At 37.2% G+C, this 18,838-nt stretch overlaps 1 protein-coding gene across 1 annotated transcript; it reads left to right on the top strand.

The window, feature by feature from the left end:
* Positions 1–1,203: 1,203 nt before the first annotated feature.
* On the top strand, positions 1,204–3,542 carry LOC127161560 (phospholipase A and acyltransferase 4). The gene is made up of 5 exons (XM_051104299.1): positions 1,204–1,301; positions 1,829–1,925; positions 2,080–2,176; positions 2,379–2,541; positions 2,830–3,542. The coding sequence occupies exons 1-5, from the start codon at positions 1,209–1,211 to the stop codon at positions 3,031–3,033; spliced, it is 654 nt and encodes a 217-aa protein (XP_050960256.1). The 5' UTR covers positions 1,204–1,208; the 3' UTR covers positions 3,034–3,542.
* Positions 3,543–18,838: the final 15,296 nt, after the last annotated feature.

Below are 18,838 nucleotides of genomic sequence, written 5' to 3'. Positions count from 1 at the left end.
TTTCATAAGAATGTACTGTAAGAGTGCTAAAGGTGTGAGGGAGTGTGACAGAGATTTTTACAGTACTGTGTTTGTAATGTAAAACAGAAGATGCCAGAAGATCTGAACACTCTTGAGCACCTGTGGTGGATTCTGTAGAGAATAGTTGAGCAACATTCTTCTTAAGAGATCAGGGTGTGTAAAGAGGTCAAACAGGATAAACAGGACATCAGGCTTGTGCACAATTCAGAATTGACTTGAGAATGACTCCTAAATTCCAATTCAATTCTTGAATTTGAATTGATGTCAAAAACAGGATCTAGAATTACAATTTGAATTTGAATTAAAGGAAGCAGAATTGCAATTCAATACAAATTCAAAGAAATTCATATACGTAAGTGAAGTGTTTAACAATGAAGCTTTACAATATGATTTCATTACATATTCTATAAATGATATTAGTTTGAACAACTTGTACAGATTACATTAACAGGAAATGAACTTTGAAATGAAAATAACATTTTGAACAAAACTAATCAAAAATTTAGGGAGTAATTTATTTCAAGAATTTGATCATTATCTAGATGTTGGAACAAAATGTATGCAGGGTTGAGGAGTGACTAGTTATGTGTAATGAAATTATGCTATTAAATTACAAAATTAATGTAATTGTATGTGATTTAACACATTTTTTCTGTTGTATGACTGTGTGGAATGTCTTTGAATTGCCATGAATTTAATTCCACTTCCTGTCATTCCAACTCCAATTCAAATTCAACTTCCTGTGGGGCGGAGTCAATTCAATTCAAATTCCAACTCATGAATTGAATGGCGGCCAATTCTGAAATTCTGAATTGTGCACAAGCCTGCAGGACAGATGTGAAAATTTGTCATGAACATAAGAACACACCAAGTACTACAATATTGTCCATTTATTATACATACATATGATACATTTACATCTAGGGACCCTTAAATGCAAACTGTGTGTGTTTTTTTGTATTTTGGTGACTTACAGTTTCGTGACTGATGGCTAAAGACAGTCTTTCTCATTCTTGGTGGTGTTTTGCATCTGACACACATGAAACAAGGTGAACAGCATTGTTTCAGTGCGTCATCACTGATAGAACTTTCTGGACAATTCCACACCTTTAAAGGGCGTAGCCTATCATGGTCTATAAAAGAGCGAACTCACCTTCTCTAAAGCAAAAAAAACAAAAAAACAACCCATGATCAGTTCAAATAATTGTCGAATTACCAGATTTAAGACCAGAGAAAACTCTAAAGGACAACCGTCATGGGTCCTAGGCATTTCAGCCAAGGTGAGTCATTCTGATCTGTTTCAATTAGTTAGAATTATATTACCTTTTAACCCATTTAATGTCACTTAGAGAGTCTTTTAACCCTCTGGGGTCTGAGGGTGTTTTGGCACCCTGGAGAAGTTTTGACATGCCCTGACATTTGTGCTTTTTTCAGTATCTTAAAAACATATTAATGGCAAAAGTCTGAATACATTGTAATCAGCACAAACTGGGCTACAATAATATGTAAACAACATTAATGTACATGTTTGTGTTTTTGAGAAAACAATGTTTATGCGTGGTTAGTGAAAAAATCATTTTTAAGTCACTGAAATAAAGCCATGAAACACATTCAGAACATTAGTTCAAAAGACTTTTGAGTCTGGATGTGGTAGTCTAGAGTTTTTTCTACGGAATGATGTGAAAATCATCTCATTCACTTGTTTACAGAAAACAATATATTGATTTAAATTTTTTTGATAACTATTTATTTGACAGATTTAAATGACACTGTAACTTTTTTTATTTATTTATTTTTTTATACATAGAAAAAGAAGCCAAAGCCTGGAGACCGCATTGAAATCAACCGAGGGCTGTATAAGCACTGGGCGATTTGTGCTAGAGATGAAAATGTCATTCACCTATGTGAGTTTTTTATTATATATATATATATATATATATATATATAAACATATACATACATGCTGCCAGTTGAACTGTTTGTGTATTAAATCTGAAACTTTCAATTTAAGTCTCATTAGTCATGATTGTTTTTACCTTTTCATTTCTTTCTCCATAGATAAGCATAGAGTCAGCAGTGTGAAGTCGGTACTGCACAGCAAGGCCACAGTGAAGAAGGAAAAATTGAAGAAGGTGGTTCAAAACAATGAATACAGGTATTATATATTTCTTTGTGTACACTAGCTATTTATAGGCAAAATGAACAGTTTTATTTTATTCACTTTTCACAAGTGCAATAGTATTGTGTTATATGTTTTTTTTAGATAATTATATATTTGACAGATTCAAATGACACTGAAACTTTTATTATTATTATTATTATTATTATTATTATTATTATTATTATTATTATTACAGAATCAACAATCTTCTGGACAAGCAACATCAGCCACGTCCCATTCCAGACATTCTAGAGAATGCAGAAAGCTATGTGGGGAAGACACTTCCATATGATCTGTTCACATGCAACTGTGAGCACTTCGTTACGAAGTTGAGATATGGAAAGGGACAATCCAAGCAGGTACAGTTCAGCATGGCCTTGTATATTAGAATTATATTGTACTCATAAATGTCTCGAATTTGACTAAATTAAACACTATATTATGTCGAAAATGTTTCAGTTATTTAGATATAAAATATGTCTGACTTTCATATTAATAATACTGTATATATATATATATATATATAATAATAACTCAAAAATACAACAAATTATAACTAAACGGCTACAAGATTAGAATTAAGATCAAAAAGGCAACAACTTTTCACACCATGAATTAATACAAATGCTTTTTGTTTATTCTTACAGGTGCAAAAAGTAGTGGCTATTGCTGCTGCTGTTGCTGCTGCTGTATTCTTCGGCATATTTTTGGCAGTATATTTTAAAGGACAAAACAAAGTCTTTAAGTTTCTTTTCCTTTTTTTTATGTATTTTCTTTTGTCCCTGGTCTATCTTATGCTTACTAAGATACCAAGGCTTGATATAAATTTTTGGGAATATGTTGCTTTATAATAATTAAAAGAAACATGAAGTTTATTAAACTAGCTGATTGTTAAACATGCTTTATCATTGGTGTGTAGGATCATTTTCATTTATGATGGCTCTTGTGTGAGAATGAGTGTTCATGAAAATGTTTTGTTAGTGCATGGGTCTTCAACCGGGGGTCCGCAGCGGCACTGCAGGGGGTCCGCCAATTAATGTTTGATCACAAATAGTGTTTTGTTAAATTGATCACAAATAGTGTTTTTTTTTATTAAAATTAAAACATGGATTAAAAAACTAAGTCTATTTTAAATATAAGCACCCTGAAACGAAAGCATGCGCACCCCCAGTTGAAACTGTAACGATTTAATCTTGTTAGTGAAACAGATTTAGCAAACACCTCTGTGCTTATGAGTTTGTGCTTCGGAGAATATTAAACGTTCCTATTTATCGCATGTTTTTGTAGCGGTGAGAAATGTAGCCAATAACAAATATGTTTTTGATCTAGAATGCAACGCCCAATCATATGTATTTAAAGGATGCCCATTATCAAAATTGTTATGATTCTTTAGGGTCTTAATAAAAAGTCTATAATATACTTTGGTTCTCAATCTCAATGCTTGTGTAAAACAACACCCTTTTTACCTTGCCAAAATCAGCTCTGCAAAATTCATTCTGTTCTGGTCGAGGCTGCTTTAAATGTTAATGAGCTCTGCTCGCCCCGCCCCTCTCTTCTCTCTGTGGAGTGACGAGCCGGTTTACTTTAGCCGCATTTAGCCACTAAACTTCCTAACTACCACGTTATAAGGAAAGGCGATCGCAAAGATTCATAAAAACCCCTTATACTCACTTCTGCTGTAAGTGAATCTGGATCATGAATGATTTGTGTGAACATAGACGGATATATGTAGATCAGGAGGTTCATTCCCTTCACAAACAAACGTAATCCACTGCATCTTCAGCGGCTCAGATGTCGGGAGTAAATGACGAGCACTATGTTCATTATTACATCCAGCAACACAACACCTCAATCACTCAATCAGAGATATTCTTGTGTAACTTACATCCCTGCTCCAGCATCAAAACAAAGAGGTCGGACTGTTACAGCTGATCTGAGGTCAGACGCTCATGTCAATCAACTATTGTGGGAGTGGCCTCTGTCATGTGACGCCACAACGACAGGCATCTGAGAACGGCTCGATTTGAAAAAGGGGATATTATTTTTAATGTTCAAACAACATGAAAAAGTGAACTTAGCATCCGATGACCCCTTTAAGTTAGAATCCACTCACTTCTCAAAATGTTTCTGTTTGGTGATGAGTTATTCTCGCTCTCGTGAATCCTCTCTCATTAACAACACGACGTACGGAAGAGATTCATTGTGCAGTGTAGACAACTTTATTGATTTTAACGGAACAATCTGTGATCGTGAACTGAGATGAGTGACAGCTTTTTAACTGTATAATTTGTTAAGTGGTCTTTCGCACTTTTGAGGCTATATAGCTATAATCCGTTAAATGAAAGTAATGTTTTTCATGCTGCTAAAAGGACCGACGGCCAATTACACGCTGCAGAGTTTTGAAAGTGACATCTAAAAGCCTGATTTTGCTCTGCTGAAGGTGCAAAATAGTGATACTAGCAGGGGACAAAAGTATGGCATGTCAAAATAGATAAGCACAATCAAAATGTAGACGAAAAATATTTTTCTCAACGTATTTTTTTTCCTTTCCTTTCCTTTAATTCCATTCCAATTATTTGTAAAAGTAACATCTTGTAAAAAAATCTCAAATGTCTCACTGTACATTGCTATTCTTGTCACAGAGCCGATGCTCCATCTCACATTAAAAAATAAAATGTTACGTTTTAGTAAGCTTGAAGCTAGAGTTTAAGTAAAGATTTATTTGTCCATGTGACAGTAAAATCAAAATGTGAATTTTTAATAAACTTATTGCTGAAGTTCAGGTAGATGTAAATGCCCATCTGACCAGTAAAATTTAAATGTATGATTCTGCAAATCCATTAAAATAATATACAATAACTGCAAACAACTAATGAATTGAGATTTTTATCTCAACATGCTGATTTTTTTATGATGCATAAATCTCAATTTTAACTATAAAATGTAATATACAGGCAGTGAAGCATGTGCAACAATAATAATGTGTCATCATTGTTTCTTGGGAGAGACAGACATGCTCTCATACCCGCTTTCACGAGCTTGTGAGCTGTGTGTGGTTAAGAGCAGTGTGTCCTGCTCTCAAGGAACTGGATGTGCTCATCGCAATGCATTCGCAAAAAAACCCCCCAAAAAAACGGAGGTGAGTCTTCAACTGTTTACCCGAGTTGTAAGATCCGAATGATTTAGCTTCATACCCTTTCTTGAGATGTTCGGCCACAGAACCTTGGGCCAGACTCGACTTCAATCTTATCGATACCTCTGAACGGGGTGCCGATGACCTGCCCGGCCAGCTCCTCGAGCGAGGTCACACGCAGAGCAGTAGCTAAACCCCCTGTTGACAAGCCGAGGTCTAGACTACTGTCCTAGATTATAGGCTATATCCCTTAAGGAATCTCTTTTCTGATTTCAAATCTGAGCTCTGCCCTATGGTCAGGCATCTTTAGCCCGGTCCTTAAAAGGTAGAGTATGGCGAAAAACTCCATTTTATTTTCTCCTACAACTTCAGAATCGTCCGACATCGTTGTACTTTTTTGTTTGTAAACAGTGTTTGACTTACTTGCACTTTCTTAGTCTTTGTGTGTTCGCTTTGTAAACACTGGGTCTGTAGTTCCACCTACATTCGGCGTGACCTTTCGACATGATTCAATAGTACGTGAACGCGCATCCCTGTGCTACACCAGCTTTTGTGCTTAAAAATTAAACAAATTTTTAATTTCCAAAAAAAAAAAAAAAAAAGACTGATTGTTTCGCTAGATAAAACCCTTCTTCCTTGGCTGGGATTGTTTAGAGCCCCTTGAAGCTGCATTTAACTACATTTTGGAAGTTCAACATCGGTGCACCAATGAAGCCCATTATATGGAGAAAAATCTTGAAATGTTTTCCTCAAAAACCATTTAATTATGCCTAAGACAGAAAGACATGAACATCTTGGATGACAAGGGGGAGAGTAGATTTTTTGTAAATTGTTGTTCTGAAAGTGGACTTCTGGACTTAACCTCGTCCTAATGTTAGTGAATTCAAAGTATTCTAAATCAGTGGTTCTCAATTCCAGTCCTGCTCTGCACATTTTGCATGTCTCCCTTATTTAACATACCTGAGTGAGATCATCAGCTCCTTAAGCCGGGCTCACACTACAGGATTTTTAAAATCCTAACCGATTATGAAATGTGGTTGCAGCACACACATAAGGAGAATATTTGCAGATTATCTTCCCTGAAATCTTAAACATGCACACACTTCAAGATTTAAAAATTGTGGTGTATCAAGATTATCATGACAGAGGAAGCGTCTCACGTGATCTTACGGAACAGATCGTCCTTTTAGCAACTACTGTTCACAAACGTTAATTAGCGTGCTAGCAGCTTTATGCACTCACTATGTTGGAAACTGAGACGATTTCTACACACACATAAGAAGCAGTTTCCTCCATCTCCACTATCCAATCGACCGTACAGCAGCTGTTTTGCAGTCGTGCATTGGCTGTTGTGAAAGTACTGACGTAATCATAGCCGTCATCATCCCGATTTAAAATCCTGAATATCAAACATGCTTGATATGATCGGGGCGGCCACAATTTGTGTGAGAACAGATCGGGAGGTTCAAGATTCGATCTGAACGTCTCACATTACCAGATAATCTGTGCCGAACATCGGGACAGATCGCGGTGCTCGACAAGATTTTTGCTCCGATTCTCTAGAGGGGAAAATCAGGGCAAAATCGGGCTAAAAATCCTAGTGTGACCCTGGCTTTACAAGCTGATGATTTTATTCAGGGGTGTTAAATAAGGGAGACCTTCAAAATGAAGTCCTGAAGAGTGTGATTTTTGTGCATGTGTGCTTTAAGTTGTTCCTACATTTTTTACTTAAATTTAGAATAAATTTTAGTACAAAAGTTTGAGTAAATAATGATTTGTTCATGAAAATGATTTGTTACGCAAGTTTCACACACAATTTTGTGCTGATGCTTAGTGAATGAGACCCAGTGTGTTTATAACATTGACAAACACTTTTCTAAATGTGTGTTAGACTAGATAGATAGATGGATAGATAGATAAATTATTAACCCCAATGGAAAATTCACAAATTCCAGCCGTATCCATATCCACATTTAACGCATCAAAGCTTGCCATAAATACAGAACATACAAAAACATTTAAATGTCCTGTGGAATCAAGTATTAAGAGTAAAAGTACGTAGGAGCATTGCGTACAAATTGCAGTTTGTAGTGCCGTTCAGAACAATGAGGAATATCGGCACTGAACTCCCCCCTCTTCCTGGGTGGAGTTAAACAGCCGTATGGCATGGGGGAGGAATGACCTCCTCAGTCTGTCAGTGGAACAGGGCAGTGACAGCAGCCTACACTCCTAAAAATGGTGCTTTAAAAAGGTTCTTCACAGTGATGCCATAGAAGATCCATTTTTGGCTCCACAAAGAACCATTCAGTCAAAGGTTCTTTAAAGAACCATCTCTTTCTAACTATTGTATAATCTGAAGAGCCTTCTTTTGCCACAAAGAACCTTTGGTGAAACTGAAAGATTCTTCAGATGTTAAAGGTTCATTATGGAACCTCTTAGACAAAACAGGTTCTTCTATGGGATTGTGAAGCACCTTAATTTTTAAGAGTGTATTACTGAAGCTGCTCGTCTGCCTGCAGATGCTGGTGTGCACTGTACAGTGGATTATCCATGATTGATGGGAGCCTGCTCAATGCCCATCGTCCTGCCACAGATGACATGCTGTCTAGCTTTGTGCCCACTACAGAGACCACCTTCCTCACCAGCTTGTCTAGACGTGAGGTGTCCTTCTTCTTAATGCTGCCTCTCCAACACACAGCTGCATAGAAGAGGGCACTCGCCTTTAACTATGCATATAAGTTCCCCAGGTGGAAAGAAGGGTGGGAGAGAGAGAGAGAGTTGCGACAACGGAAGTTCGAAATGCTTGATCGTCACGCGATTCGTGTAGACTTCAAATAGCTCCAGGAAGTTCATAGTGGGCAACAAAGGGTATGCATGTGATGTCACGGTCAGCTGGACTGAGTGACAGCATTGGTTTCAATGTAAATGCTGTGACAGAACACACAAATCACACCTAAAATGAGAAAGAGCTTTGCAACTAACTGTACAAAGGAGAGGAGGAGAGAGAGGTGGGTTTCTGTTAAGCTCTTATAAATCTAATGTCTTCTTTACTTTAGAAATCACTTTTACAGTTAGTTTTTCTGTTTAAACCACATTTAGAACTTTACTTTTCATGTGTTTCATTATTCTCATGTTTTCATGAAAAGCATAAAAAAAGCGTGGGGCACAAACCCCAAACGCGGGGTTAATTGTATCGTGTGGTTTAAATATTTCCACACACGCTAGCAAAACCAAATTTATGGTATTTACTAGTTGCCATAGCAACACTATACAGAGAAAAAAGTGCAGCAAAATTCAAAAGGCTTTTGATGATATCACTGAATATTTATTTTACTATAGTAAAAGTACATTTTTGGCTGAAGTAAATTTTTCTCACTTTTTAGTATTTGTTTAAATTGAGACAAATCTGATATTATTTTAATCAATCTGTTGTTTATCTGTTTAGATAGTTTATTAATGATTGGTGTAATGGGACTCCAGGGAAGCGTGTGAGATCCAGATGCGAGCTTTATTAAACAGATCATAGTCAAGACAGGTAGGGTCAATCTCCAACAAACAATGAAACGTAGGCAAGACAAAAGCGAAATCCAAATAAACAGGCAGAGTCCAAATACCAGTGAGCAGTCCAAAAGTGACAAATAAACAAGGCTATGAAACTAGGCAAAAACTATGGCAATGAAGCAAAAACAAAACTATGGCAAAAACAAGACAAAACTATGACAATGAAACAAAACCGTGAAAAAGGCAAAAACAAGGCAATGAAACAGGATAAATGCTTAGTAGAGTCCACACAGACAAAACAAGACTTTGCAGCATCTGTTTGGTTAGGCCTCCTTATATGGCCACCAAACAGGAAGTAACCAATGAAGCAGCAGAGGGAGCAGTAACAGTCAGTCCATGGGTGAGGGCTCCCTCTGCTGGCGTGGCATTACACTTGGCAAGTCAGCAAAAGACACGGACCAGTTTTTTTATTCCAGTGGTGCTGATGGGGAACATTGTAACACTGCTATGCTATTCTATGACATTAGCCATGTCATTTACAGCGTTTACTTTTAAGGATTTTAATGAGAAACCACAAGAAACAGGTGAATAAAGACTGACAATCGATGTTTAATGTTGAGAAATTATTATTTCAAGAAATTTAAAGCATTTTGGCTCATTTATGTGTCTGGTGTTCTATGAGAACTGTGTTTGGAGGGAGGGAGTGTTTTTATGAATGTCTTAATGTGTTTCATCTATTTGCGCACATTGTTTTCAACTAAACTGTATAGCTGTGTTTTACGATCAGGGCCGTCCCACACATGGTTGCGATGTGTTCATTGTGAAACTCAAACATTAGATTGTTTTGTTTTGTTTTAAAAAAGTTAATCATTTCATTTTATTGACCAAATATTTTGTTTGTCATGTATATTTTTTACATTCGATCAAATAACATTTTAAGCTGTCATATGGTCATGTTACAACGGGCCCCTCACATGTTACAATGGACCCCACCTGCAGGGCATGTTGTCACATTTCACGTCCTTTCTTTTGAGGTAAATAACGAAAAACGTATACACTGTAATTATGAATCAAAGCAACATATTTGTACTAGACAAGTGTGAAATTAACGTGGATAAAAAAATATACTTTGAACCCAATGTGGATTTACACAAACTGAGAAATTCAAAAAGTGTTAGGTTCCAGTGGTGCTATAAGTGGAGAGAGTAACACTGCTCTCACTAGACTCTGTTCATTTCATATTATAGGATGTTTCATTTTAATGAGTGTTCACAAGAAACATGTTTAAAAGACTGATCAAATGTTTAATGAGAAAGTATTCAAGCTGATGTTATTTTGGCTCTGTTTGTTGGTGTTATCAGTGTGTTAAAATAAGTTTTTGAGTTTAATTATTAATGTGAACAGCTAACTATGCAAAATGGCGGCAACTAAATTGCAAAGCTGTGTTTTAGATGCACGGCTAACATGGTTGCGATGTGTTCATTGTGAAACTCAAACATTAAAGAGATTTTGTTTTGTTTTTAAAAAGATAATCATTTCATTTTATTGAAAAATATTTTGTTTGTCATGTATATTTTTGAAAATGATAAATAACATTTTAATGATTAACTCATGGTACATTTAACATGCATTTTACAATGGACCCCACCTGCAGGGCATGTTGTCACATTTCCTGTTTTTGTTTTGTGGTAAATACAGGTACTATACACTGTAATTATGAAACAAAACCCAGCTTTGTACTGGACAGTGTTTAATTAACACCTAAAAAAAAAAACCCAATGTGGATTTACACAAACTGAGAAATTCAAAAAGTGTTAGGTTGTGCCCCGCACTCCCCTACATCATTACATCGTACATCATTAGCAACATGCTAATCACAGGCCCAGTGTCAAGGGGGTGCTATGGGGGGGCTTAGCCCATCACTAGCAAAAAGGACATTGGTTAAATAGCCTACCAACCGATGTTTATGAGTTTGTTAAATGCACTGGTGTGTAAGGAAAGGGGCAATAATCCTTTCAATTAAAATCTGACGACATATTTTTATTTATACAGAACATCCCCCCCTTCCTTCGTTAGCCCCCCCTGAGAATCATACAAATTAATTAAAAACCACTGCATGGATTTGTATCATTATAGTGTAGATTTGTACATACACTGACAACACACATTAATGTTCAAACAACATGTAACAGTGAACTTTGCATCCGATGACCCCGTTTTGAATGAGATCTCCTATGTTTCTCATTCATTCTCAGTTTGACTCCTTTCTCTCAGAACTTTCTCATGTGTCAGTTTTATTTACCTTTATTTCACCTAGGGAATTTTAGGAGAAACATCTGAGACACTGTTGAGGCTAAAATGAGAAATACATGAGAATCACAACAAGTCTCTTGAGCTTAGAAAGAGCAAACTCTGAGCAATAAAAAATCTTATAATGGAGTCTTCACAGAGATTGTGTCAAGATTTCTTGCATTTCTCAAGCTGACAATCAGGTTTGAACAGTTACGTATGAGAAACTGATCAGTGCGTCAAACACTGACGGTGACGGAAACTGATTCTGATTCATCCAGGAGGAATTCAGGTCATTGTGATCGGGCTGGTTCTCCACCTATAGCAACACATTTAGCTATTTTAAAAAATGTATTTGGCAACTTTTGAAAATAGACTCAAATGATAAAAAGGCATGCATTTTTCCTCTTAACCAAGCAGTTACTAAGCAGTGCCTATAGCAGTACATACTGTACATCACATATGAATCAGGTTGCTAGATACACTTGTTAAATAATAGTTGTTCATTAATGAAACACCTAGTTGCTGGATTGTTCCTATAATTGGTAATCAGTTAGGTACACTGTTGATCTTATATCATCTTAAATCTTAATCTTCATTTTCATTTACAATATGCTGGTGAAAAATTAATACAGAAAATATTTACATATTAAATACACTGTGCCCTATTTTATTAGACTTCCCTTTGAGTAGCATTTAACAATTCACTGCTTAAAAATATAATTGTTAATCATGTGTAGTTTTACAAGTTATTTACATGAAATGTATTTGTTCAAAAATGTGTATCATTTCAATAATCCAATGTTGTATTTAAAAATAAAAATATAATAAAAATTTAAAGTTGCTAAACACAATACAATACTGGGCAAAATGCAAGAGGAAGTCCAAGGCTTATATACAGTCGCTGATTGGATGCAGGTGGTCAGCGCAATGGATGATGGGGAACGTAGTCCGGGGTGTGGTCTGTGTAATGTGAATGTCAATGGAACGAGAGGGCGACACTCTAACTTATGAGTATTTAAAACCATGACACACATTTAAAAGAGAACCCGAGTACCATATTCCAAATTCACAGCAAACAATAAATAGTGTGACATCTCATGCACAGCACACAAAGTTAGAAAACCTAAGCATAAATCACATGCCCTATGTGTAATAACCAGCAGAGGCAATAAACATAGCCTACTATTTTCAAGAAGATAGTAATCAATAGCTGAGCACAACAACAACGTATAGAATAAATGAAACAATTTCTGACCTCCCCGTCCACATCTGACGACACCTTGCCGTCACTGTAAAGACTCAGACTTCCCCTCCGCAGGAATGATATGAAGGTCTCTGTCAAACATCCCGCTAGTGTCTACCTACCTAGTGTAATTTCCCAATCCACCTAAACACCCTGCCTCCAGTATGTACCTCCGGGGCAATAAGTGGGACCCCGGTTAATTCAGCGCCGGCAGTGCTAATCAACAATAAATGCCACCGATCCCCTTCTTTTGTTGACCCAGCAGGCTAAAAAACACAGCATATCAGTTTCTTTCACAGTTCACTGTCAGACAAAAAAGCATCCTCACCTTTCCCCTCCCTCTTTTTTAAAAGTATCCAAGAATTGTTCATTGTGTGTTTAGAGACATCATTCCGTGTTTGTTCATAACAGTGACGTCACACACCGTCAATTGACTCATAATCATTACACTATTTTGAAAGTCCTTTAAAAAGGTTGGGCACAGTAAAAAAAAACTAAAAAGTAGCAGCAACAGCTCTAAGGCAAAGATGAGCAAACTACTGACCGTGAATGAATATTATTAAAGGTTGCTTATTTATGTTTCTGAGTGCGTACATGTAAGTGAGAGAAAGCATGTCCATTTGTGTTGGAGTGAAGAGAATCCACCTGTGCTCACGCATTTTGATGCACCCTTGCATTACAATAATGTGCTCTGGACATTTGTCATTAAAATAAAACCACCTCAAACAAACTATTAAAATAAGAAGAACGTTGTGGTGCTAGTCCACTTGATGAGGTCCACACATCCTTTACACGGAAACTACAGCGCAAAAAAAAAAAAAAAAAAAAAAATTAGAAAGCTTTCTTAAAAAGCCAAAAGAACGTATGACATAATATGACAATTAAAAACCAACAGACTGATAAAAATGTGGGACATTTTCTTAAAATGTGACGTGTTGGACAAGGGGTGAAAAAAAATGCTGTGCGGTACAGTGCACATGGGTCGTCACCCTAACTCTGTTTGAATTAAAGAATTAAAAATTATCTGAGAAAACTTAAAATAGTACGGCAACTTGACTCAGTAAGACATTTGAGTTCTCTCAACAATAGTTTTTTAGTTTTTCTCAGTTAAGATACTTTGTTTAGCCAACATAAATTTGTTTGTTCATGCAATGCTGATTGTCTTTTTAGAGCTGTTGTTGTTCTCAGCTCATTTTTCATTCACTTATATTTAATTTACAAAATATTTTTTAAAATGTTTTACTGCTTTCAAAGAATTTACATGAATTCTGTCATGTAAAGTTTTTCATTAGGAATGTATGGGTGCTGAAGATGTGAGGGAGAAGTGCTTTATCAATGCTGTCATGAATTTGCACAATCCTCAAAAATTGTAGATGCTGGCACTCCTTACTATCTGTGTTGTTGGGTGTTTTTAACATGACAATGACTATATGCATTCTTCCAAGGTGAAAGTCCTTCTGTGGACATGTATTACACCCAATCTTGAGAACCTGTGGTGGTTTTTATGAGAGACAAGTTGAGCAACATTCTCCAGTAGAGATCAGTGCTGCATTTTTTTTTTCAAAAGCATTGTAATCTAAGTTGATCATAGAGACCATTGGTAGGGTTATGATGCTTTTGGGAAACACAGCCCAGGGCATTTAAGTAAGTCAAAGAGGATAAACAGGACAGATGTGATGAATCGTCATGAACTTGTACACTCAGTGCCAAAAAAGATGAAAGCTGTATACTTAAAGTAGACTTAAAGTCCTAGAATATTATACATTTGTTGAATTAAATCTAAGGTGTTTTAATTTCTGAAATCGTTTAGTTAGATAACATAACTAATTTATTTTACAAATATTAATGACACATATTTTTATATGTTTTAATACATTAATAATTTTTAAAAATAATTTTGCCATCTTTCCATGAATTTTATTAGTAATGATTAAAAATAGGGTGAGTGTACTCATTAATGCCCTACACTGTTGTAATGCCATGTCAGCCCTTGCCCATGTACTGACTGTCACTGCTCCCTCTGCTTCCTCTATGGTGACTTCCTGTTTGGCAGCCAAATAAAAAGGGCCATGCCAAACAGGCCTTTGTGAAGTCTTGTCCTACTGTTAATGGACACTACTGAGTGTTTTTAAATAATCATGAAGTCACCGTAGATTTAAATATTTAAAGGTAGAAAATAATAAAAATAATGATTTAGTTATCAGAAAATATATCGTAACAAAAATTAAGACAGAAATAAATGAAGAAAGTAGGAATTTCCTTTCTTTTATTTATGAGGTTAAAATAGATTTTCCAAGTAATCCAATGACAACAGGTAAATTAAAGACCTTTGGAAAAGGACAGGCAACTAAAATGAAAATACAACTGCAAAAACATGTCAGTAAGGAATTCAGTGAAAGAGTTTATTCACTTTTTTATACTAAGTGGTGTTACTTAGTTGATGAAGCATATGAGAAGTTTATAAATGAGAAGCTCAATGATAATATTAAGACACTTGCTGTTAGATTTGCTTATTTCACCACATTTTAATCTGAACAGAGTAAAGTTATGCAAATGAATTATTCTCCAAACTAATATTGTTATTTATTATTATCCAAACTAATATTAATTATTCTCAGAAACTTACGTAAAGCACAGAAAAATTTACTTAGTGAAAATAAAGTTTCTATTTGTAACGGGACTCCAGTGAAGCATGTTAGATCGAGATGCGAGCTTTATAAAACACAGCGTAGTCAAGTCGATCTCCAAACAAACAGTAATACGAAGGCAAGACAAAAGCGTAATCCAAATAAACAGGCAGAAGGTCACAATCAAAGAGAGCAGTCCAAAGTAGCAAAATAAACAGGACTATGAAACTAGGCAAAACTATGGCAATAAAGGAAGACAAAACTATGGCAAAAAACAAGGCAAAATTATGACAATAAAACAAAACTGTGGAAATAGCAAAAACAAGGCAATGAAACAGGATAAACGCTTGGTAGAGCCCGCACAGGCAAAACAATACTTCGCAAGGCCTGTTTGGTATAGGCCTCCTTGACTACACCATGTTGTCCACTAGAGGGAACAACAGGTTCAACAATAGGTTAACAAACTATTGAGATTTCTATTTAGAGATGAAGGACGTAATACCAGTGTTGTCCAAAACAGGGAGGCACAAGACAAAAAATTCTTTTAGATTTGTGATCTCCAAAGTACCTTTATATTTATTTACATATCATAATTTCAGAAAATATTTGTCAAATTCTTCCAGTGATAACTGGGTGAAAATGACAAGTTAATCCCACACTGAAATTGGTTTAATGCAGTGTTTCTCAACTAGTGGGTCACAGTGTCAGGGTTCTGTCACTTCAGTCTAGTTCAGGGGTGCTCAATCCTGCTCCTGGAGATCAACCTTCCTGCAGAGTTCAGCTCCAACCCTGATCGAACACACCTGAACCAACTAATTAGGATCTGAAGGAGCACTTGATAATTACAGACAGGTGTGTTTGGTCAGGGTTGAAACTAAACTCTTCAGGAAGGTAGATCTCCAGGAGCAGGATTGAGCACCCCTGGTCTAGTTTATTCTGATTTTGTGACGACAGCCCTGACACTCCCATCTTGTCTTGTTTTCTTGTGAGCATGTGGCTTTGAGTGTGCTTGAGTTGCGTGCTCTTCTGTCTATGTGCCTTGTTTCATGTTGGAGCGTGGTGTTCAAATTTTGGTTTTGTGAGGGGTTTGGACACTTACGCTCCATGTTCTGTCTAGCTGTGGGAGCGTGTGGTCTGGAGTTCGCTTGAGCCATGCCCTCTTCTGTCCATGTACATTATGTTTTGTTTAGCACATGGTTCGTGTTTGGCCATGTGCTTTGTTGTCTTGTTTTGTTGTCTTTTGCTGTGTGGCACGCAGATTGTTTTTCACTGGCTGCATGCTTTCATGTCATGTCTTGTTTTGCACATGGCCAGTGATTTGTTTTTCTAGCCATGTGCTTCTGTTTTTGTTTCGTGTGAGCACATGGCTTTTGTCCTGTTTCCGTGTGGCATGTGCTCTCATGTCTATAGTCTAACCCCACCCACCTTGTTTCCTGATTATTGGTTCATTTGCCCCACCTGTGTTTCCCTTGTTACCCTCCTCATTTACTCCCTATTTATTCTCCATGTGTTTGCAGTCTGGTGTGTTTGCTGTCACATGTTTCCTGCTGTTCTCGCCCAGCCTTGCCAGTTTGTGCCAGTCAGTTTCCCCTATGGGGTAGATTTTGTTTGTTTTTGTTTTTTTGTTTTTTAATTGTTTTTTTTTGTTTGTTTGTTTTTTTCATCCCTACACCCGAACCTGACAGTGTAGAGTCAAAGAAACAACATCAACAACAACAAAAAAATAATTTTAAATGTTTATGTGAAGGACTTTTGCAAACTTTACTACCAGGTGGACTTTAATGAGACTTTCTTGAAAGAGATTTTTTGCTTTGGTTTGTGTAAGGACATATCATATTTGATGTCACGCAATACCTCTCAGTGGACTCTGGTACGTTATATTGATTTTGCTTTGCTTTTGAGTGGCTCTGTTCAATGCCGTTGAGATTCTGCAGCAAAGTGATGATATCTCTGATCATTATCTAGTCTCGTGTATACTCCAGATAACTAAGACTGTAAATTCAACTCCTTGTTACAAGTATGGTAGAACCATCACTTCTACTACAAAAGACTGCTTTCTGAGTAATCTTCCTGACTTATCTGAATTCCTCAGCATGTCCAATAGCTCAGAAAAACTTGATGATGTAACAGAAACTATTGACTCTCTCTTTTCCAGGATTCTAGATACGGTCGCTCCTCTGCGCCTAAGGAAGATTAAGGAAAACAGTCCAACCCTGTGGTATAACGAGCACACTCGCGCCCTAAAGAGAGCAGCCCGGAAAATGGAGCACAGCTGCTTGGCGTGAATGAACCCTATCCTATAGAAAAGTGTCAAAAACTGCAAGATCTGATTACTTTTTGACTCTTTTAGAAGATAACAAACATAACCCTAGGTATTTATTCAATACAGTGGCTAAGTTAACAAAAAATAAAGAACCAACAGACACTGACTATGCCCATCAGCATAGCAGTAATGACTTTATGAACTACTTTACTTCCAAGATCGATACTATTAGAGACAAAATTGTCACTATGGCAATTTGATAATACCAACAATATCAAAATCAACCGCGGGCGGGAGATCATTTTCTTATCTAGCGCCCAAACTCTGGAACAATCTACCCTACAATGTTCGGGACGCAGATACACTCTGTCAGTTTAAATCTAGATTAAAGACCCATCTCTTTAACCTGGCTTACACATAACACATCAACATATTCTTCTAATTCATATCCGTTAAAGGATTGTTAGGCTGCACTAATTAGGTCAACCAGAACCGGGAACACTTCCCATAACACCCGATGTACTCAGTGCATCGTCAGAAGAATGGCATCTACGCTAATATTAGTCTGTTTCTTTCTTATTCCGAGGTCACATTAACCAGACGGTGGGCTGGGTACCCAACCCAGCACCTAGAGATGACCTCTACAGCCCTGAATGTCAGGCCACATCGAATAGATGAGCCTAGACGGCTGTTGGCACAAGACCACCGGAACCTAGTGAGTCCTCTGGATCTGGCCAGAGGAGAAGTGGCCCCCCGACTGAGCCTGGTTTCTCCCAAGGTTTTTTTCTCCATTTGTCACCGATGGAGTTTTGGTTACTTGCCGCTGTCACCTCTGGCTTGCTTAGTCGGGGACACTTTCTCTTCACACGATATTGTATTTTATTTTACTGTATTTGATTAACTATCTTTACCTGAAAATTGAGTGTTTATTGTTGCCCTTGGCATTGTTGATGTCCGTAACTGTCACGGATACCATCACTGAACTCTTGTCCTGTCCCAAACTGGCCACGGAGGCCGTTTATAAACTTAGGTTGCCCCATGTCGCTGCCAAGGAAACCAAGTATGAACTCACAGTCTTGCCTGTTAGGGAGGCCACCTTTGAACTCTCCGCCTGCCATGTTACAGCCAAAGTGGCTACTCATGAACTCTCTGACTATCATGTCTTGGCCAAGGAAGCCTTTCACGAACTCACTGTGCCACATGTCACGACCACGGAGAATCCCTGTAAACCACATATACAAGAGTGTGTGTGTTCAGGTTTGGTGCTGTACAGCAAGGATTCGTGGACTGAGTGGCATCTGAACACTCACAGCACTAAAGAGGCCCTAATTGACGGCGTGAAGAATCTGCCTTGTAAAGGAGGAAACACACTCACAGGTTCATACACACACACACACACACACACACCACACATCTAAATGATTCTCACTGTATCACATCTGTTCATATGTGTGTGTGTGTGTGTGTGTGTGTTTTCCAGGTCTTGCTCTGACGTATATTCTGAAGAACAGTTTCAAAGCTGAATCTGGATCCAGGTCTGATGTTCCTAAGATTGTGATTCTGATCATGGATGGGGAATCTCAGGACGATGTTCTTC

Source organism: Labeo rohita, unplaced genomic scaffold, assembly GCF_022985175.1.
Source record: "Labeo rohita strain BAU-BD-2019 unplaced genomic scaffold, IGBB_LRoh.1.0 scaffold_67, whole genome shotgun sequence".
NCBI classification, from domain to species: domain Eukaryota; kingdom Metazoa; phylum Chordata; class Actinopteri; order Cypriniformes; family Cyprinidae; genus Labeo; species Labeo rohita.
Note: the sequence above shows the minus strand (reverse complement) of the source record. Positions and strands in the feature narration are given on the sequence as shown.

Bases quoted from the DNA above. Each gene is read 5' to 3' on its own strand.
- LOC127161560 (XM_051104299.1), top strand. From the start codon at position 1,209: ATGATCAGTTCAAATAATTGTCGAATTACCAGATTTAAGACCAGAGAA. The intron at 1,302-1,828 runs GTGAGTCATTCT...TTTTATACATAG, and splicing joins TCCTAGGCATTTCAGCCAAG to AAAAAGAAGCCAAAGCCTGG. The intron at 2,542-2,829 runs GTACAGTTCAGC...TTATTCTTACAG, and splicing joins GAAAGGGACAATCCAAGCAG to GTGCAAAAAGTAGTGGCTAT.